General features: G+C 42.0%; 1 protein-coding gene across 11 annotated transcripts in view; it reads left to right on the top strand.

Moving 5' to 3' along the window:
• Positions 1-17,490, top strand: part of DNM3 (dynamin 3) — a 178,452-nt gene that overhangs the window by 124,844 nt on the left and 36,118 nt on the right. For 8 of the 11 annotated variants that reach the window (XM_040565132.1, XM_040565130.1, XM_040565129.1 and 5 more), the window contains one exon: positions 742-753. The exons of the other annotated variants lie outside the window; for them this stretch is intronic. In XM_040565132.1, the coding sequence (XP_040421066.1) occupies positions 742-753 (12 nt within the window). The remainder of the gene's footprint in view (positions 1-741; positions 754-17,490) is intronic. 11 annotated transcript variants of the gene reach the window in all.

The raw sequence follows: 17,490 nt of genomic DNA, 5'->3' as shown, positions 1-17,490 counted from the left end.
TTCTCAACTGTAGGCTGGTGTTTGTTTTGGCTGACTTCCCACTGTATAATATACACTGTTCATGCCAGCTCATGGCAAAACTCACAATTAAAAAAAAAAAAAAAAGGCACAGATGTTCATCGTAACTTGTTCTGCACACTTTACCTTGCTAGCACCATCCGTTCCTTTCCCCTTTTTCCCTAATGCCACCTCCTCCTTACTTTCATTGCTCATCTAAACGTACAATATTTGCTTTTTAAAAAGCTTTGGATCGGGAAACTTCCCATTCATTGGCATGTTGTAGGGAGTAGCTGTGAAAGGGTAAGCAGACACATTTAGGGGGTTGCTTTGTGTACTGGAAGTTTAGTGTTACCAGTGCACAAAGATCCTGCTGGCTGTGGTCCCATCCCTAGATCATTTCAGGCCTCGTTTTCCTCTCCCTTGTATTAGTGTCCACCGACTTCCCTGGAGCTGCTCCTGATTTACACTGGAGGAAGCAAAAGTGGAATCAGAATGTTTGTGTAGAGAGGAAATTTTGAAAAACTGTGAATTTACAGCTTTGCTGAGCATTTTAAATCCTTCGCGAATGTCCTGTGCTCCCTGGAAGCTGTCTAACGAAAGGATTCAGTGAATGTTCTTTGAGTCAGTTCATTTGGTTTGAGCCATTTCCAGAACTGTGCGAGTTAGACTGAATGTATGTAAAATAAATGTATCTAATATTTCTTTTTTTTTCCTCTTTCCTCCTTGCTGCATCCTGCAAAGGGGAACAACAGAGTAAGTTCTTTGTCCTTTTACAAAATCCTTTTGTATCCTGTCCCAAGGGTTTTGCCATAAAAATCAGTTTATCTTTTGTTTCACACAACTGTTGCCTGCGTACTCTCAAGAGCAAACTCCTATTAGAAATGTGGGTACAAAAGTGTCTATTAACAGATCTTTGATTTAATTTCGGGGAAGGAGATGTGTTAAGTGGTGCTGAGTGTTGTTTTCGAAGGCATTTCAGTAAGAATGATACTATAAAACAGTATTGGGACCAAAGATTATGAAGGTATAGTAATAAAGACCTTCTGAGGAAAGGTTACTATAGTCTGATGAAACTCATTACAGCTGGATTTTTTGACCATACATCAAAGCTTGTATTAATGGGCAGTTATAAAAACCCAGCACTAAAGTCTTAAATAACAGATTTGCTGGCGTTGTTGGCTAAGCTGAACTAGATCAGTGTACTGGCTTTGAAGGTGCCTTAAAATGGATGGAGGAGGGTGGGGTCAACATTTGACTTGGCTTCTAGACCCTTGATGTGTTCCAGCTGGACAGCAGCAGAAGGGTGTGGGGTGTGGAGAGGGAGAGCTGAAATATGCATGGTAGGTTTTTTGAAACTAAGCAGCACATAAAAAGACAGTTTTGCTGATGTTGATCTGATAAACTAATAATCAAGCAGTTCCCAGGGTTTGTACTTTTTTGTGCCATTTTTACTTGAGTGTAAGAATGGAAATTTCACATCTCACACTTTGGAATATGCGGCAGAGAGTTTGTCATACCATGGAAAGAAGTTACACAGCTTTTGTGCTTTTTATTTCTTTCCTGTTTTGGTTTATTAACCCTTAGGAGGATGTGGCTGGAGCATCAGAAGATGCTTCGTAGCAAACGTTGAAACTAGCCCCTGAAATAAAATATTGCCTGTAGCATCGTGTTGTGAGCTTGTGGTGTTTCTCAGGTATTTGGGGAAGACCCAGGTGGGTTTTAAAAGCTTTGAAGGTCTGAGAATTTGTCTGGTTTGAATTTTTGTGTTTTAACCACTTTTTGACTTCTGCTGTCTCCATGGTAACTGGGCTTGGAAGCACCAAAGATCTGTGTTTTGTTGGCCGGCCTGCCTGAGAAAAGGGGCTTTTGGTGTTGGGTGGGTGAGGGGAGGGTTAGGAGAAGTGGTGCATTGATGGCATGGAGAGAGGGACTTCAGGTAGCAGGTGGTATGAAATGTCAAGGTAATGTTTATAATGTTCATTTATGATAAGCTGACTTAAGGCTTTGCTGCTGCAGTGGATGCTGAGCTGGTCTCCTGATGAGAGGTGTTAGGCTGTACATGCTCTGTCAAGGGAAATAGGGATAGATGGGACACCAGACATCTCCTGGGACTGGCAGAAACTAAACCTGGAAGCCAGGACTCATGTGGACAAGCTCTGCTCTCCAGAGACCTGAGCTGTGGGGTGCTCCAGGGAGGTCAGGACAAGTAAGTAGCATCTGACTTGGAGTTAATTGCTAGCAAAAGGCAGAGTACATATAAAGTATAGGAGAAACCTATGAGATTTGAGGTTTGGTGGATCTGTTAGCTCTCCTTTCACTCTGAGCAATTCTTGCTGTAGGCTCACAAATGTTCCCTCTCTGGCCTGGGCTGTCTGCCAGAAGGTAACTCCAAAGCAAATCTCCGTGAAAGCCATCCTCATCTTTCTTTTGGACCCAGATCCTTGTGGGGGATCATTGTATCCTCATCTGCGTCCCCTCCCTTCTTTCACACAAGTCATTCATGCTCATTTCTGGAGTTTACATATCTCAGTTAGGTGGGTAAAATTAAAGGCGGCTGCCTGTGGGGACTCAAACCCCAGGGACACCTTCAGACTTCTTCTGAGACTAGTTGCATGGAAAATTAAATGGGTAAATCTGAGAGGTGGTAAAAGAGTTTGAGAAGGGATATTGGGAGAAGAGAGGAGCGGCAGAATGTGGATCATGGTGGTTCTCAAAGCTGCATAATCCTTCCTTACTGTCCTTCTACAGATTAACTGGGTACCTAGCAAGGCTTTAACCCTCCTACTCTTGTTGCCTGGTGTGGCATTCACACTGGATTGTGTCATACGTAAAGATCTCATGGTGCTGCTTTTGTACCTCTGCCTTTAGCTTTGCCTCTTAGATTTGCAAAAGTAAAAATAAACATTGGAGTAACAAGTTCCTAAGAAAAAGCAGGGGGAGGGAAGAGAAGAGGGTTTATAGTCATCGGTGGACTACTAATCATTTTTATTTGTACTTTTTATTGTTGCACAATCATTAACGTAAGTGAGATTTCTCACGGTTAAAAATAAATACATCTTCAAAAGCTTTGTTGCATGGGATCTGTAAAAGGGGTCGTTTGGAATGAGGTAATGGAGACCTACCTCATTCAGCAAGCACATGTTGGCAAGCCACGTCTCGCTAGCGTTAAAACTGAACTCTGCTCCACAGTCCTGCGCAGAGGCGGGACAGGCAGAGCACTGGGCAGAGCCCTGAGAAGCTGTTTGTAGTTCAGTCCAGATGCTGAAGATTGCTGAGTTTCTTTATCTTTGCGAATTTTCTTCCTCCCCTGTGCATTTTCATCACCTTAATTTAAAAACAAAGCAAAAGCCACCGGCCCTCCAGAGCCTGCTGTTTAAAAACAACAAAACCTGCAACATTCTCATAAAGGTAATATCTGTTACATGTCCAATGTTGTTAGGTTGAAAGGTTAACTGGGTGCTGTGTCCTCCTGAAATTTTGTCTTACCACTTAAGTGCCTAGGATTTGGAATCAACAACCACAAAATAAACAAAACCCCAAGGTGACACATTTTAATATAAAGAGTTCACCTTTCTTTTCACATCCTTGAAACCCGCATTATCCAATCAGTTCTGCTTAATTTAAAAGATCAAGCACTTCAATGCTGAGGTCAGTCTTGAGAAGATTTACTTAGAAAATAAAAAATCTGATTAAACTACTTTTTGTGGATCAAAGACTACAAAATTTTGCTAATTATTTTGAATTGCTGTGCTTGCTGATACCCTTTACAAAGCACGTAGAACCAAAGTATCTATATAATATATCTGCGTCTTGGTTAGTAGAGTTGTCACGGTGTGGATAACACTGAGCACATGAACGTTCATCTAATATAGTCAGTATAATTTAGATTGAAATTTCTCCTGAGAAAAACAGAATTTCCTTTGAAAAGAGAAGGAAAGTACTCTCCCTGCCAGGTCAGTTTTCATGTTATTGCTTAAAATACTTCTTGGTGACATATTAATTGCTTAGTTTCAAGTCTCTTTTTTCCTTTTTTTTTTTGGGGGGGGGGAAGCAGGGAATCTAGGAGTAGTGGGGTTAGTTTTATAGAACCAGATTCCAAATCGGCTACTTCATTAAGAAGACCAGATGTCCTACTCTCTCTTGAGACATTCCTGGAAAATGGGAACTGAGACCGAGTGAAGTCAGGGCACTCGTTTTACCGAAGCGTATGACAGCAGTGCTCTCAGCTCATCTGTTTCGTGCTTGGCTATTAACATGTACATGCAGGTTCTGTGCCAGAAGCCACGCATATCTTTGCGTTGTAGTAGGGCTGCGATGCTCGCTTGCTTTTTCAAATCCAGCCATATTTCTGAAGGGTCTTCAATTACCTGGTAGACACGCGCTCTGACTCAGCCAGCTGCTGGCTGCGGTGATGTTCTCCGAGCGTCCCAGCCAGATTCAAACTGAAAGTCAGAGCGCTTCTGCTCGGGAACTCCCGACGTCGCTCTGCAAGTTAAGGTCCTACACTAGAGAAAGTAAAAACGCAGTTACGTTTATTATATACTAGTAAGTTGAACAGCAAATTGTGCTGATGTGCCAGAGGATAAAGTGGTGCACACAGAAGTCTAAACTGTGCATTTACTGCTTTTTAATTCAGTGTACACTAGATGTATTTTGGGAAAGAAAGGCTTTAAATTCTAGGAAAAGAAGAATCCCCTTCAGCTACGACTAAAATTGGCCTCAGGCCAAGTAGGTTTAAAAATAATTCTTAAATGAAGAAGTGTTAAAATATTTTTTTTTAAAGTGGGAGAAATGCCATAATTTTATAGACAGCGTTTTGGTCGCTGCTTCAAACAGACGAGCTGAATTTTACAATGAAGTCACGGTGTAAAGGAGCAGACTAAGGGAGCGTGTGTGCATGCGCACCGACGCTGGGTCAGCGGCAGTCCAAACTACGGGGAGGAAAGGAAATGGCAGGCTGTTTTTCACTGTCTTTCTTGCTGCCTTACGTTTTCAAAGAAGTGAAAACACGTTTCAAATAAAAACAGCTTTCTTGTTCTTCTAACTATTTACAAGTTGAAACAAAAAACTAGAGGCAGCCTTGTTCCCCCCAAAACAGAGCAGCCCTCTTTTATATTCTTGTAGGGGTAAAATAATTGCTGGCATGAGAGAGTTAAAAATGTACAGGGGAAAAAGAGATTCATAGGATTGCATCAGTTGCACTGACTGTAACGAGATGCAGGCTTGCTAACTGAAGGATTTCAAAACCAGCCCCAGCAAAGCTGGTAACTGCCTATATCAGTGGTCGGGTGTTCAATAGCTGTCACAGAGTTTTACATTTCTCCTATTAAATGGACCTGCTGACATTAAGCAAGCTCCAGGAAATTTAGAAATGAGCAAACAGTTTTTTTTATTTCTGTAATGTATTCATGGTGGGCCCTTTACTGTGCTTTCAGCAAGGCATCTGCATATTAAAAGTATTTCAGAATTCTTCATTTTTTATGTTGCAGCTGAGTTTTGCATCACTTCCATTCTAATGAAGGATTTCACTGAGGCTGTGCAGAAAGGTGGAAACTCTCTGGTTGTTTCAGATCATGGAGCATGAGGGTCAGCCCTGTTCTGGAAATATATGCCTACTGAAAGGAGAGAGATTTGCCCTGGGGAAGGTAGTAAAGGCAGCCAACCTCTAAAGATGCTTTCCTAGCGCTGGTCAATGAGTGCTGACAGTTGGCTGGCAGAGAAGGGTCCTGGGCTGGGCTGCGTGGTGCCGGATCTTTGCATGGGATCCCTGGGACTCCAGGCTGATACCTGCAACCTGAGTCCATGTGTCTCCAGGTCTCGGTAGCTGTGGTTGCCTCTCCATCATCCCTTTTAGTGCAGCACCATGGTGTCACCCACGTGGGGAACTGAACAGAAGGGGAAACACACTCACAGCTATCCCAAGACTTTGGGACAATCCTGTAAGGTCTTCCAAGTTAGGTATTTCACAAAAAACTACTCCTGAGTAGCACATAATAATAATAAAAAAGTTGGGGCTAAATAAAAATATGCATGATTTTATTTTTTTTTCCTGCCAAAAATGTCACCAAGCTCACACTTCCATGGCATTTACAGTGCAACAGGAAATGTAGTCATTGGACAGGAGGGTGGAGGGCAGCTGGGAAACAGCCAGATGGTTCTTTTTTTCTCATTTGTAAGAGACAACAAAATGATCAGGAGAAACTGAATGCTATTTTCTGTTCTGGACTAAACCAAAGATGTTCAATGTCTAGTCTGATGTGCGGTTGCATCCTGGATTCGTTTAACCTACCCTCTCTCTTCTTGTGGAGATAGGTTTGTAATTACTCTCCACATGGAGAATCAGTTGCATGCATCCTGTGCGTAAAATCCTTTGTACTGAAACTTCATTCATAATTCTCCTTTTGCAATGTCGTTTCTTTGTATTTTGTGGTCACTCCTCAGCTGCTGTCTCACCTGGGTCCCAACACCATCATGGCCTTGGATTGACCAAAGCCCTTCTCTGTTTGAAGTAGTTGCATGACACTTGATGTGTCAACTGTGCTGATTTTGGAAAGGTGGGTTTTGTCACTAGGAAAAGCCGGCTGTGGGCATTTCATGGTGTTTGATGTCTGCAGTTCTTTCATTTTGGTGACTTAGATATTGTTGTTCCTAAAACAACTGCTCCTGAAGTTGAGAAATAAGTCGTATTACTTGGTTCACCTTTATTCTCTCTCTCTCTCTCTCTCTCTCTCTCTCTCTCTCTCTCTGTGTCTCTCTCAAAAACAAAACAAAAATTTAATTAACTTCTACTTTTCACCTTTTATAATCAAATTATTTGAAAAAGAGAGAATGACATATTTGAACTTGGTGGAATATTCAGTAATAACGTGAAGTTATCTGGCTAGATAGAAGCTCTGTAGTGAGTAGATAGAAAGTTACCGTGAGCTGCTACACAAAGTGTCAGGCTGGCATCAGACCTTTAAATAGCAGATATTCAAACTCTTCAGTCATATTTGTTGCACACTGTTCTCTTGAGCTGTTCGGTGGTTGGGTTACTATGCTAGGCACCGTACTTACGGTCATTTAGGGAAATCAACTAAAAAAAATGAACCCAGAGCATGAAATACTCTGGGTTTATAAGTATCTTATGCAATGTAATTTGGCATTCAGTTGTGGTGCTTTTAAACTCCGCCTGATTTGCAGACCTAGCTATTTTCCAGTGGAAGCAGGAATCCCCGTGAACGTGATATGCGGTCGCAGGCCAGCGTCCCTAGGTGCTGTGCAGACACTGGGAGCAGTCTGTGGCTGGTCAGGATCAGAGGCTGACAACTGCTTTACCGTACTTCTGAATTATAGCTGTTAAAGGTAACCTGGCTGACACAAAGAGAAATTCTCGGAAGCGTTATGAGCGCTACATTGTCCTTAGCTTTGCTGTGAGGACAGTGAAGAAAATGGCAGAGGCCACCCATTTATCCACTTGTGCAGCTGCATACAATTGGGCATCCTCAAATAACCCAACCTCTCCTTAATGGCGCCTGTGACCCAAGGGATGTGGCTGCTGACTCTCAAAAGAGGTGAAGTTTTTATGCCAGCCCTGGGCACCAAGGAGCTCTCTGGGCATTGTTACTTGCTGTTCCTCACCTGGGGGCTTCGATATAGGTAATGGTCTGACTCTGTGAACAATGACAACAGCAAACAGCCTCGAATGTATAGGTGTCTATAGCTGTGATGCCTTCTTGAACAGGATTATGTGTGAACCAGAGTTGGTGTATTTGTATGTGAGCCTCTGTACATATGTACAAGTAACCAATGTCCTGTGCAAAGGCAAATGCTCACCTTTTTCTATAGGACTTCCAGAGCAGTGGCTTCCAGTTAAGGGCCCACTGTTAAACCTGATGAAGCTGAGAACAAAATACAGCATTGTCTGCAGTCCACCATATTGTCTGTGTTGCACTTGGTGTGGTTGAAATCAGGGCCCTTGCTTCAGGAAGCTTGTCATCTCCAAGAGTTTGAAAACATCAGCTCTTTCTCTCTGTGCTCGTTTTTATATAGTGCTGTGCAGAAAATACCTCTTAAACCAACGAATGAATACATATGCTCAGAAATGGTTTAGTTGCCACCAACATAGGTCATGGAAAGGTTGGAACATGGGTGAAATACTGGGCATGGTGAAGTCAGTTGCAAAACTCCCATCAACTTCTCGAGGGTTAGGATTTCATCTGCTGTGACTGGACGTATTCTGCTTAGCGTTGTAAGTTTTTAGTGGACTGTTGGTTTTTTCCCCTGCTTTCTGTAGTCTGATGAATGTTCTGCTAAAATAGAGTTCTCCTTTCCTAGAACCAGTCCTGGCATTGTCCAACTGAGGCTGTGATTTCTGCCCCATGTCATATTTCTTTTATTTTGTTCCATCTTATTTGTACAGTTTCTTTTGTAAGCCACAGCATGATGCCTTTCTAGCAGCTGTTGTTAATATTGTGAATAGATGCTATTTGTCTAGAAGCTGCAGTTGTGGACCAGGATCCCGTTTTATAAACTTAGAATAAAAAAAAAAGTGGTTCCTGGCTCATAAAGCTTACAGTCAAAGAATGTCAAGAGGGAATCAGTGGGTAATTACTGAACTGTGTCCTGTCTGCATTTTTGGTTAGAGGTTTGTCACTAGCCATTGAGCCTCTGTGGAAATAAAGGGTCTTGAAGCAAGCTACCTGTTTGTCACTGTCTGACTAACAGAGGATGTGGAAATTAGGATTATGTTTTGAATAGTGAATTCTGTAAAGTGGCAGCATGATTTCTTTCCATAGGACTTCTCTTTTTAGGCCTGCGAAGGCAGGATTTATGCAGTTTGGAGCAGGTTTGCCAAGACATCTTCGTCTTTGCCTCTTTAAAAATACCTCACTCTAACATCAGCTGAGTATGCGGTGACTTATTTCTGCCTGTCTTTTAAGAATAAGTGGTGCTTGATTAATCCTAATTTGATTCCGGTTCATTTGAGCATCCCTCCTTAGCTGGTGAACTAGAAGTATCTCAGCTTAAAGCATGGTTGGAAATTTGCTCAAGTGGTTTTCTTGGGTCACTTGAGTTCAAGTGGTTTAAAATCAGTAATTGTTGTAAACTAGCCTAGATGCATATGAGATTCTTCATCCTTTTGCTGGCTTAATGAAAGACAAAAAGAAAAACTTTGGAAAATTGTTTCAGATGAGTTTGCCCAAGACTGTGTATGTGCGTGTGTCTGTGCATTCAAATGTGTCTGCATTCAAAGAGCTTTGGCATCTTTGTTCCAGTATACTGAATGTGTTTCCTTTGTGTGTACAACATTTTCCTTTCACAACTCAGATCTTTTTGGATTGTATCCGACCGGGGAATTGCATGTATTTCTAGGCATCTATGTCTAGAATAACTTGTGATTATTCCTTCCAAGGCTGGATCTCTTGACTGTAAACTACTTCAGTCTCCCTTTGGAGGCAGCAGGTCCTTGGAAGCAGAAGTTCAGCCATCCAGAGTGCCAGGTAGTTGTCCTGGTTCCTAGTTAATTGTGTAATTACGTCATGACAGTAAAGCAACGGGAGTGAAATTTATGATGGAGTACTTAAATACACATCTTTTCCCTGGTAAGGCTCAGGAGCATTGCTGCTCCATAGAAGATAGAAAGATGCAGCACTTCTCAGTGTCACCTGTTCCCTTCTGTGAGTTCCTGGGTTTTGGGAGAATGTCTCAAAGTCCTTCCTACCTGTGTCCTTTCTGGCTGAATGTTCCATTCTGGATGATGGAATAGATTATTAGGCCTAAAAGTTGCTCCTATTTTAGAGTTCCCTTTACCTTGCAGCTGCGTTTTCTCTGTGCAAAGCTCATGCTTCACCAGTATTGATGGCCTTTAGGCTGCTCTTCCATAGCTTTTTAAAAACATATATATTGTCATATATTCCTTCATATGGGCGAGCATTAAGCTATCTCCCAGAGTTTACAGTTAGTCACAAATACCTTGTTTGTTCCAAATTCAACTCCCCAACTGACAATGGAAAATTACAGTTCAGATACCAGTGATGCTACCTCTTGTGTTGCTGTGCATTTTGGTAAAAATACTGCTTTACTATGGTAACTCCCCAGTCCCTTTGGAATTATTCTCTGATGCTTCCAACCTTCAATTTTTTTCTTGACAAACTTCTGGCTATATTCTGGAAAACTTCTGGAGTCCGCTGTGGATGTAAAGCAGCTGAAAACATGGGCAGCAGCGTAAACTGAAATAAGATCCCTACAGGAATAACTTCGTGCAGGGGAGGTTTCCAGTGCAAGTTAAAACATCCACATTCATACTTAACAAGCTAAAAATTCATTAGAGGGAGAGGTAAAATTAGCAAGAAGTTGCTACCAACTTTCCAGTCTGTCCTGGACATCTGCAAACCTTAAGAGGCTTTGCTACAAAATGTAAGCTGTGCTTGCTGCAGAATGTCTGTGCTTTTGTTACTATTCCTACCTGCAATCTCCAACAGTAGTTTTTAGTCAGTCCAAATTCAGATATCACAGTTCGGATCTGGTCATTGTTTGGAAACCACTGTAACCTCCCTTATTTTTATGAACTTACTTTAGTGAGTTTAAAATCTCTCTGTTGGAAGATATCCTTAAAAACACAAAAAGAAAGAAAGGAAAAAAAAAAAAAAAGCTCATAGCCAGAGAAGATATATGTTACAAGTTCAGTCCAGCTTTTCTTTGGATAGAGTACTGTTCCTTGCAAAGCCTGCTGTGTGGCTGGTAACATATTCCAGAGAGGCTGTGCATGCGGAGAGCTTTTCATTCACTTTCTTAGGGCATAGCGTGGCAGGATATTTCAATCCAAAGCGCTTAGCTATAAAAGAGGCAGAGTGTATTGAAATCCAGGTATTTATACATCTTGAGAGTACCCCTGCATGCAGTCAACAGAGAAGCGCTCTCCCAAGCTGTAAGGAAAAGCATTATTTTCACGTTTCTTCCCAGTTTGCATTAGACATGTCACACAAGAGCTAGAATATAAGGCAGATTTTGCAAGGACTCACAGCAGTTCTTACTGGTTTTTGGGTTTCCCAAAGAGAACTGTGCTCAGGAGGTTGTTCTGCTGCCAGAGGTTTTATCATGTGGGCCGAGTATCGTAACGGAACAGACAACACCATCTTCATGTGTTTTCAGACATGTTATTTACTGGGGTTTCCCTGAAGAAAGCTTAGAAATTCTTTCCTTATGAGTCACTGACCAAGTGATTGTTTTTATATAAACTTTCCTTCAGCTGGTTGGAGTTGGAACACAGTGTCTTCTGCTACTTCTGGAGTCTGACTTTTCTCTTAATTTCTTTTAATGGCTGTTCCTGCAGCCAACAGGATGGTTCGAACCTCGTGGCCTTCCCCTGCACCCTGACTTTCATAGTCTTGAAAACCTGTGGTGCAGCCAGCTAGCAGAAGTGCTGGTGGCAATCACCGCTCGTGTGTAATTCCACTTTTCAGCTTTCTGCGTTGGAGGGCTTTTTCAGCTCTGCACCTTCCTTGCGGCTTAGGGAGAGCGTGCAGTTGACGCTAGCCAAACTGGAGTTTGCGTTTCATGTGCTGAAATTAAAACCTAAAGTTGATATTTGAGTTCAGTGGCGTAAAGGTTAAAAGCTGGAAAGTGCCGTTTCCATAATGGAAATCACTAAAACTGGAGAGAGGCATGCCTTCTCTTACATCCCCCTGAATCCTTTCCCACCCTCTTTCAGTGGCTGCAGCGGAGCTGTCTTCTGCCAGCGGAGTGGTGCAGAGTCACTTTTAATTACCTCCTTCCACTGCTTTTGATTTCAAGCCCAACTGATGGCGCCAGGGGCTGAACCACAGGGAGATCTCCAAGCAAGCCATGCGTATGTCAGGCAGCCTTGCCAGGCAGATTCTATACAGCCCACTGCACTTCCTTGTGGTGTTCTTGGTATTACACTTCAATTTTTTTAGCCTGAGACAGGAGCTATGCTAAAATCTATTAACTCTGTAATGTGCTTACACATGTGAAATTCTAGGTTATGGGCACCAACTTCTCTTCCGCGCTTAATATCTGAGATAGATGAATATCTCCCACAGCTATATATATTCTGTGTATACGTATGTGTTTGACTCCATGGGTAAAATATCCTGTATACACAGATTTATTAAAATGCGTGGCATTATTTTAAGCCAGTAAACATGCAAAGTTCTTGGAGTCTTTTTCATAACCCAAGAGTGGATTTCTTTATTTTTACAGGAACAGGAATGGTTTAGCTGGAATGAAACCTTTCATTCCACTGCATCATTAGCTACAGGCAATCTTCGGTTGAAGCCTTTCCCATTTTTCATGTTAAAGCTGTAATAGTTTGACTATTAATCAACATGTAGGATGAATTTCTGAGGCTGAAAGAGCTCGTCTGCATGCCTGTAATTTAAGCTGATTTTTTTTTCTTATGAAAGGAAGGTAGCCAGAAAATAAATTATATTTTAAAGAGTTCACCTCTCTCTCACCCCCTTCTACCATTCACCTTGTGATAAACACCCCAATAGTTCTCCCTGGACGGATAGAGAGATTTAGCTGGAGTAGCAGATCCTCCAGTGCGTCATTTGATCTTCTAATACTTCTAAAGCAACTTTCTCTTACATTAGATTAGTTTCTGACATGTCGATTGTATCAGGTGCAATACTGAGGGTTCAGTCCAACTTGCTTTTTTCAGTTTAAAAGTTAATTTCAGGATCTCAGATGAAGTTTTGCTCCCCATCTCCATGGCAAGAAGCTGTAGCCAGCAACCCACATTGATAATGGTAGCATCACCATCTTTAGTCAGCTGTTTACCTGCCTTTTCAGCAGTCTGCTCTTCTCTCGCAAGGATCATGTGCTCTTATAAGCCAAGCTGGATAAAGGCTTTGGGAAGGGTGACAGAAGGTGACAAGTCAACCTTGGAGCATGGACGAGGACCCTGTGAGGGAGGAAGGAAAAGAGCCATATAGTTCATATAAGATGCAGAGCTATTTCAAATGAACTCTCAAGCGCTCTCAAAGACTGCAGTGCTCTATCCTGTGGATGCTGAAAAGCAGATTCAATACTATTGCAATAAAATCCTCTTGTTCTGGCCCTGCAGTTCCATTTGGCTATTAAAAAAACAGTGCAGCAGCCCTGGAAACAGAGGAAATATAAAATGTTACCTTTCACCAGATGGCATATGTACTTCTTCATCAGGGGTTGAGACAAGATTGCACCTGTACTGTAAAAAAGGGTATTTCCTCTACTTGGCCTGCATTGCTCATAACAGAGACCGACATGTTTAGTCTTTTCATGGCCACATTATACCAGTGGCTCAGAATTGTCTGATGCTTGATTAGAGGTGTTTTGGCTTTCTTTTCTCTTGTTATTGCTAGTTGATGAACTCTAGTCCAGCACAGCAGCTGTCATTAGTCTGTCAACATAAAACTATTGTTTTATCCTGCTTCTGTTTTTTCCAATCCTTGAAGTCATCCATGTCTTGCACAACACAGTTTCAATCCGCCATCTTGCTGACAGTGCCTTACGATTTGTGTTATGGGCAGAAACAAATTTAACTGGCAAGTTCCTACTATTTTGTTTCAATTAGATTATCTAGTGGACACTCGGATGGTGAAATCCTTCGAGGCTGCTAGTTCTTCTTCCCATAGTGTCGCGTATTTATCTGTTTCTGAGTGTACCATTCCTTCTCATTAATCCCCATCTTTACAAACATAATTAGCAGTCTTCTGAGGGTATCACTTATCACTTTGCTGAAGCTAAGATCTGTCAAGTTTCCCTTAGACAGAAAATCTGTCAACTTATTGAGTCTGGCATGCTCTGTAATCTTTATTTAGTATGTCTTTCATTAAAAACATGTTGAAAAGCCTTACAGACGGCTTTTCTGTAGACCCAAATACCATGCTGCTACTTTCATACTGTGCTTTTGCACCCACTCTATGGGCAGTAGCAGGAGCTGTTGTGTTGGCCCTGCTGACAACTGACAACCAGGTATGGGTGTCTGTCTACCTTTAGGAGACTGCATGATGGAACTTTCTGGTTTGGGGGCAGTGATTTATTCCCTCACTGCTTTCCTTCACACCTCCCTTCTTGGTTAGGACAGAATGATAACAATACAGTAAGTTTTGTTTCACCTGGGACTGTTGGTACAAGAGTGCAAGAGCTTTTCTTTAGGAAAGCTTGGTAGCCAAAACACTTTGCTCTGAGGAACCTGCTGGAAATCTTGTCACATAGCAAGCTTCAGGGCTTATCACTCAGTTTTTCCCCTGCTCTGTTTTCCTCTGGATGACAAGAAACTGCCCGTGACAAGGATGAGGAGCAAAAGCAGTAATTCACGCTCGTGTGACAGAGGAGCATTTTCTCCTTTGATCTCATCAGTAAGTTGCACCCTGAAAGACAGTCTGTGGCTCCAGACCACGGTCTTCTCTCTGTGCTTTATTTACTTCTTGCCTGGCCACTGACTAGTTTTCTTTTTCAGTTGTACGCTAGTTCGGTTCCCATTGTTCGTCCAACACTTCCAAACATACAATCACAATCCCTCAGGCTACTTTTTCCATTAGTGCGTGTTTCATATAAGTCTTCACTTTCTCCAGCCACGGTTTAGTTCACATTCTTGTAGATTTTCTAGCTGATAACCATTGCCCATATGCATGGTATCTGTGCGGGGATGTAATGAAGTACATGCATTTATAGGCATCTGTGAATTTAAAATGTGCTAGTTTGTGCTGAGATACATTTCCCTCGAATTCTAGAGAGTATTAGGCAGACATAAGAATTGTTTAATTTGGAATATGTAATTATCAGTTGAAAAATCTGCATCCTATCGGATGCCTTGTCAACACTTCGTGTCTTAAAATGTGTAGTAACCAGAAAACCGAGGCGTTAACCTTTTCTAGTCCATGCTGGACAAGTGAAAAATCAGTACTTTTGTGTGTGTGCATGGGATCTTTGTTCGCTGTGATTAATGTTCCACTAACAGCGTCCAATACAAGTTTGGTGCAATGTACAAAGTACCTTTGATGCCAGACATTCTACAGTGCTGTGCAGAAACTAAAGCTAATAAGCGTAAGCCTGAGAGGACTGGAATGTTTTCAATTTACTTTTAAACAAATGACTTTATTGTGCCATTCTCGCATGGGAGTAAATTCCACAGCCTTAGTGCCACATTAGACAAAACTTTTTTACCTGCTGATTTCTGTTTATACTCGGAGAAAAGAAATTAACCTCAGTTAGGAACTGGGGGGAATTGGACATAACTATTAAACTCGTTGGGAATTTTGCCAGGGGTTTCACTGAGAGCAGAGTTAGATGCAGTTGCACAGGATGTAGCTGCAGGATGATTTGTGGCGCAAAGTAGAGTTCAGGAATTCTGGATTCCTGAAAATCAAACTCACGAAGGGCACCTGTAGGATAAGCTTTAAAACTGGTTCTGCATCTCTGGCAAGGTAAGGAAGCTGTTGTTGTAGTCTGCCTGAATGCTGGTGGGTATTGAAAGGAAGATTTCGAGTGACTTCAACTGGAGATAGATAAGGCCATTCCTGAAGGTAACAATTCTCAAATAAGTAACGAGCATCTGTAGAGATACATGACTGACATCACTTGACCAGAAGGAGAGAGAGCATCTGAGTTTATCTCGTTCACTGCTGTTGTAGTGGTGAAGGTTTTCAGACTAAGAATGGGAAGATAAGAATGAGTCTTTAATGCCTAAAGGATGGTCTAGTACCATGGATTTGTTAAAATATGAAATACTTGCAAAATGCTTGAGTAAGGAGCATGGATCCGTGTCATTGCTGCAAGTGGGAGACTCTCTAGAGCTAATAAATGCATCGTAGGCTTCTAATAAGTGTAATACAGAATTCGTTTCAGTCCTTTTTGATCGATACATGAGTGTGCATTAACTACCAACAGAACCAGTAACATTGGATGTTTTTAAAGGCTCACTAGGTCTTTTTTGTACTAAACCTTTTTACTACGCTTATGGTTTATGCACATTGTGGTTTTATTGCTTTATAAATCCATAAGTAATCAAGAAAAAGGTTGAGTTTTGTTCAGACTAATGTTTTTATTTTCACTTTGACCATCTGCAATTCACTAGTATTTTATATTTCACCACTGCATGGAAATCCAAGTTAGAAAAAATTACAAGTTTAGGTGATACTTAAATAAATGTGATTGCACAAATTGGACAAATAAATCCATACACCTGAAAATGGCTTTAGATCTTTTGGTCTTCCTCTGATGTTTGTAACCAGTGCTTGATCTTTTCCAAAAAAGCTTCTTGTTCACTCACCCCTGTGCAATGGCTTCTCATAAAACCTTACCTCATTTACAAAATGAACAAAGTAAATGATACAAATGACTTTGCAATGTCTAGAGCTCTAAAGCCTTTACTGCCTCTGCTTGTGCCTCAAGATGAGTTGTACCTTCCAGAGGAAGACACTGCAAAGGCTTTTGTAGACTGTCAAGAAAGACAGGGAAGAAGGCCTCAGCTATTTCCATTTTGACTTCTAAGGCAGGGAAATTCTGTCCTGTTTGTTTCTCCTTATTGGTAGCTTTTTTCCATTTTCAAAAAGATAGTGTACGTTGATTATTACTGGAAAGAAACCAGTATGTGCGTAGAGGGTGACAGCTTTTACATAGTCAATTGCTACTACAAGTCAAAACTGAGATCGGGAGTGTTACTTGGCAGCACTGGGAAGCTTGTGGGGGCAAAGGCAGTGCCGGTGCCACCTGGCTGTGGTTTATTTCCATGAGCAGAACAGTGATTTTGTTACGAGTGTGGATTTTCTAAGAAGTTTAAGATGTATTTCAGAATGTTTTGTTAAGCATCTCTCCCTGCAGTGGGGCAGAAGCCACGTAGGAGAGGGCAGCATCGCTTTTGTGTAAGGCAGGCTGAGGGTCACCGGGCAGCAGGGAGCTCCCAGGGCATGCCAGCAGATACCCAGCTGACCTCTTCAAATGGGAAACTCAAGTGTGGCAAGCGAACGTCAGCAGGAGCCGAGGCTGCGCTAGCTTTGCAGGCTGGGTAGAGCGAGGAGAAATGACATGCTTTTGCCTGAGGCTCCTCAAGCTATCTCTAACCTGCTTGCTTCCTGCCCATCTGGAAACGCGCGCCTCTGACATGTTGAAGTGTCTTGGGAAAGGAGACAAGGAGGAGGGAACGCACTGCCAGGGAAGCATCTGATCCCCTTTGTCTCCCCAAATACCTGTATACGGTAGGGATATAATCTGTGCTTAAAGGTTGCTGCTTGGGGGGCCCCAGTTTGGCAGGCATGCCGGTGGGGAACACATGCTCTGAAGCCAGAGGGTGTCTCAAATGAAATGCTATTTGACTCTCACCACGCGGGTCTTAATAATCCATGGGTCTTAATATGGCTATAAGGCTATAAATTCAGGGATTTTGACCTTAAAGTCTTTGAGTGTGTTTAAAAATAGCTCACCCATCCTCATTTTATCACTTCATATACCCTGACACAATTTTGGAACCTGCCTCCGTTCCATCTAGCAGGGGAATGCTATAAT

This window comes from Cygnus olor, chromosome 8, assembly GCF_009769625.2.
Source record: "Cygnus olor isolate bCygOlo1 chromosome 8, bCygOlo1.pri.v2, whole genome shotgun sequence".
NCBI lineage: Eukaryota > Metazoa > Chordata > Aves > Anseriformes > Anatidae > Cygnus > Cygnus olor.
Note: the sequence above shows the minus strand (reverse complement) of the source record. Positions and strands in the feature narration are given on the sequence as shown.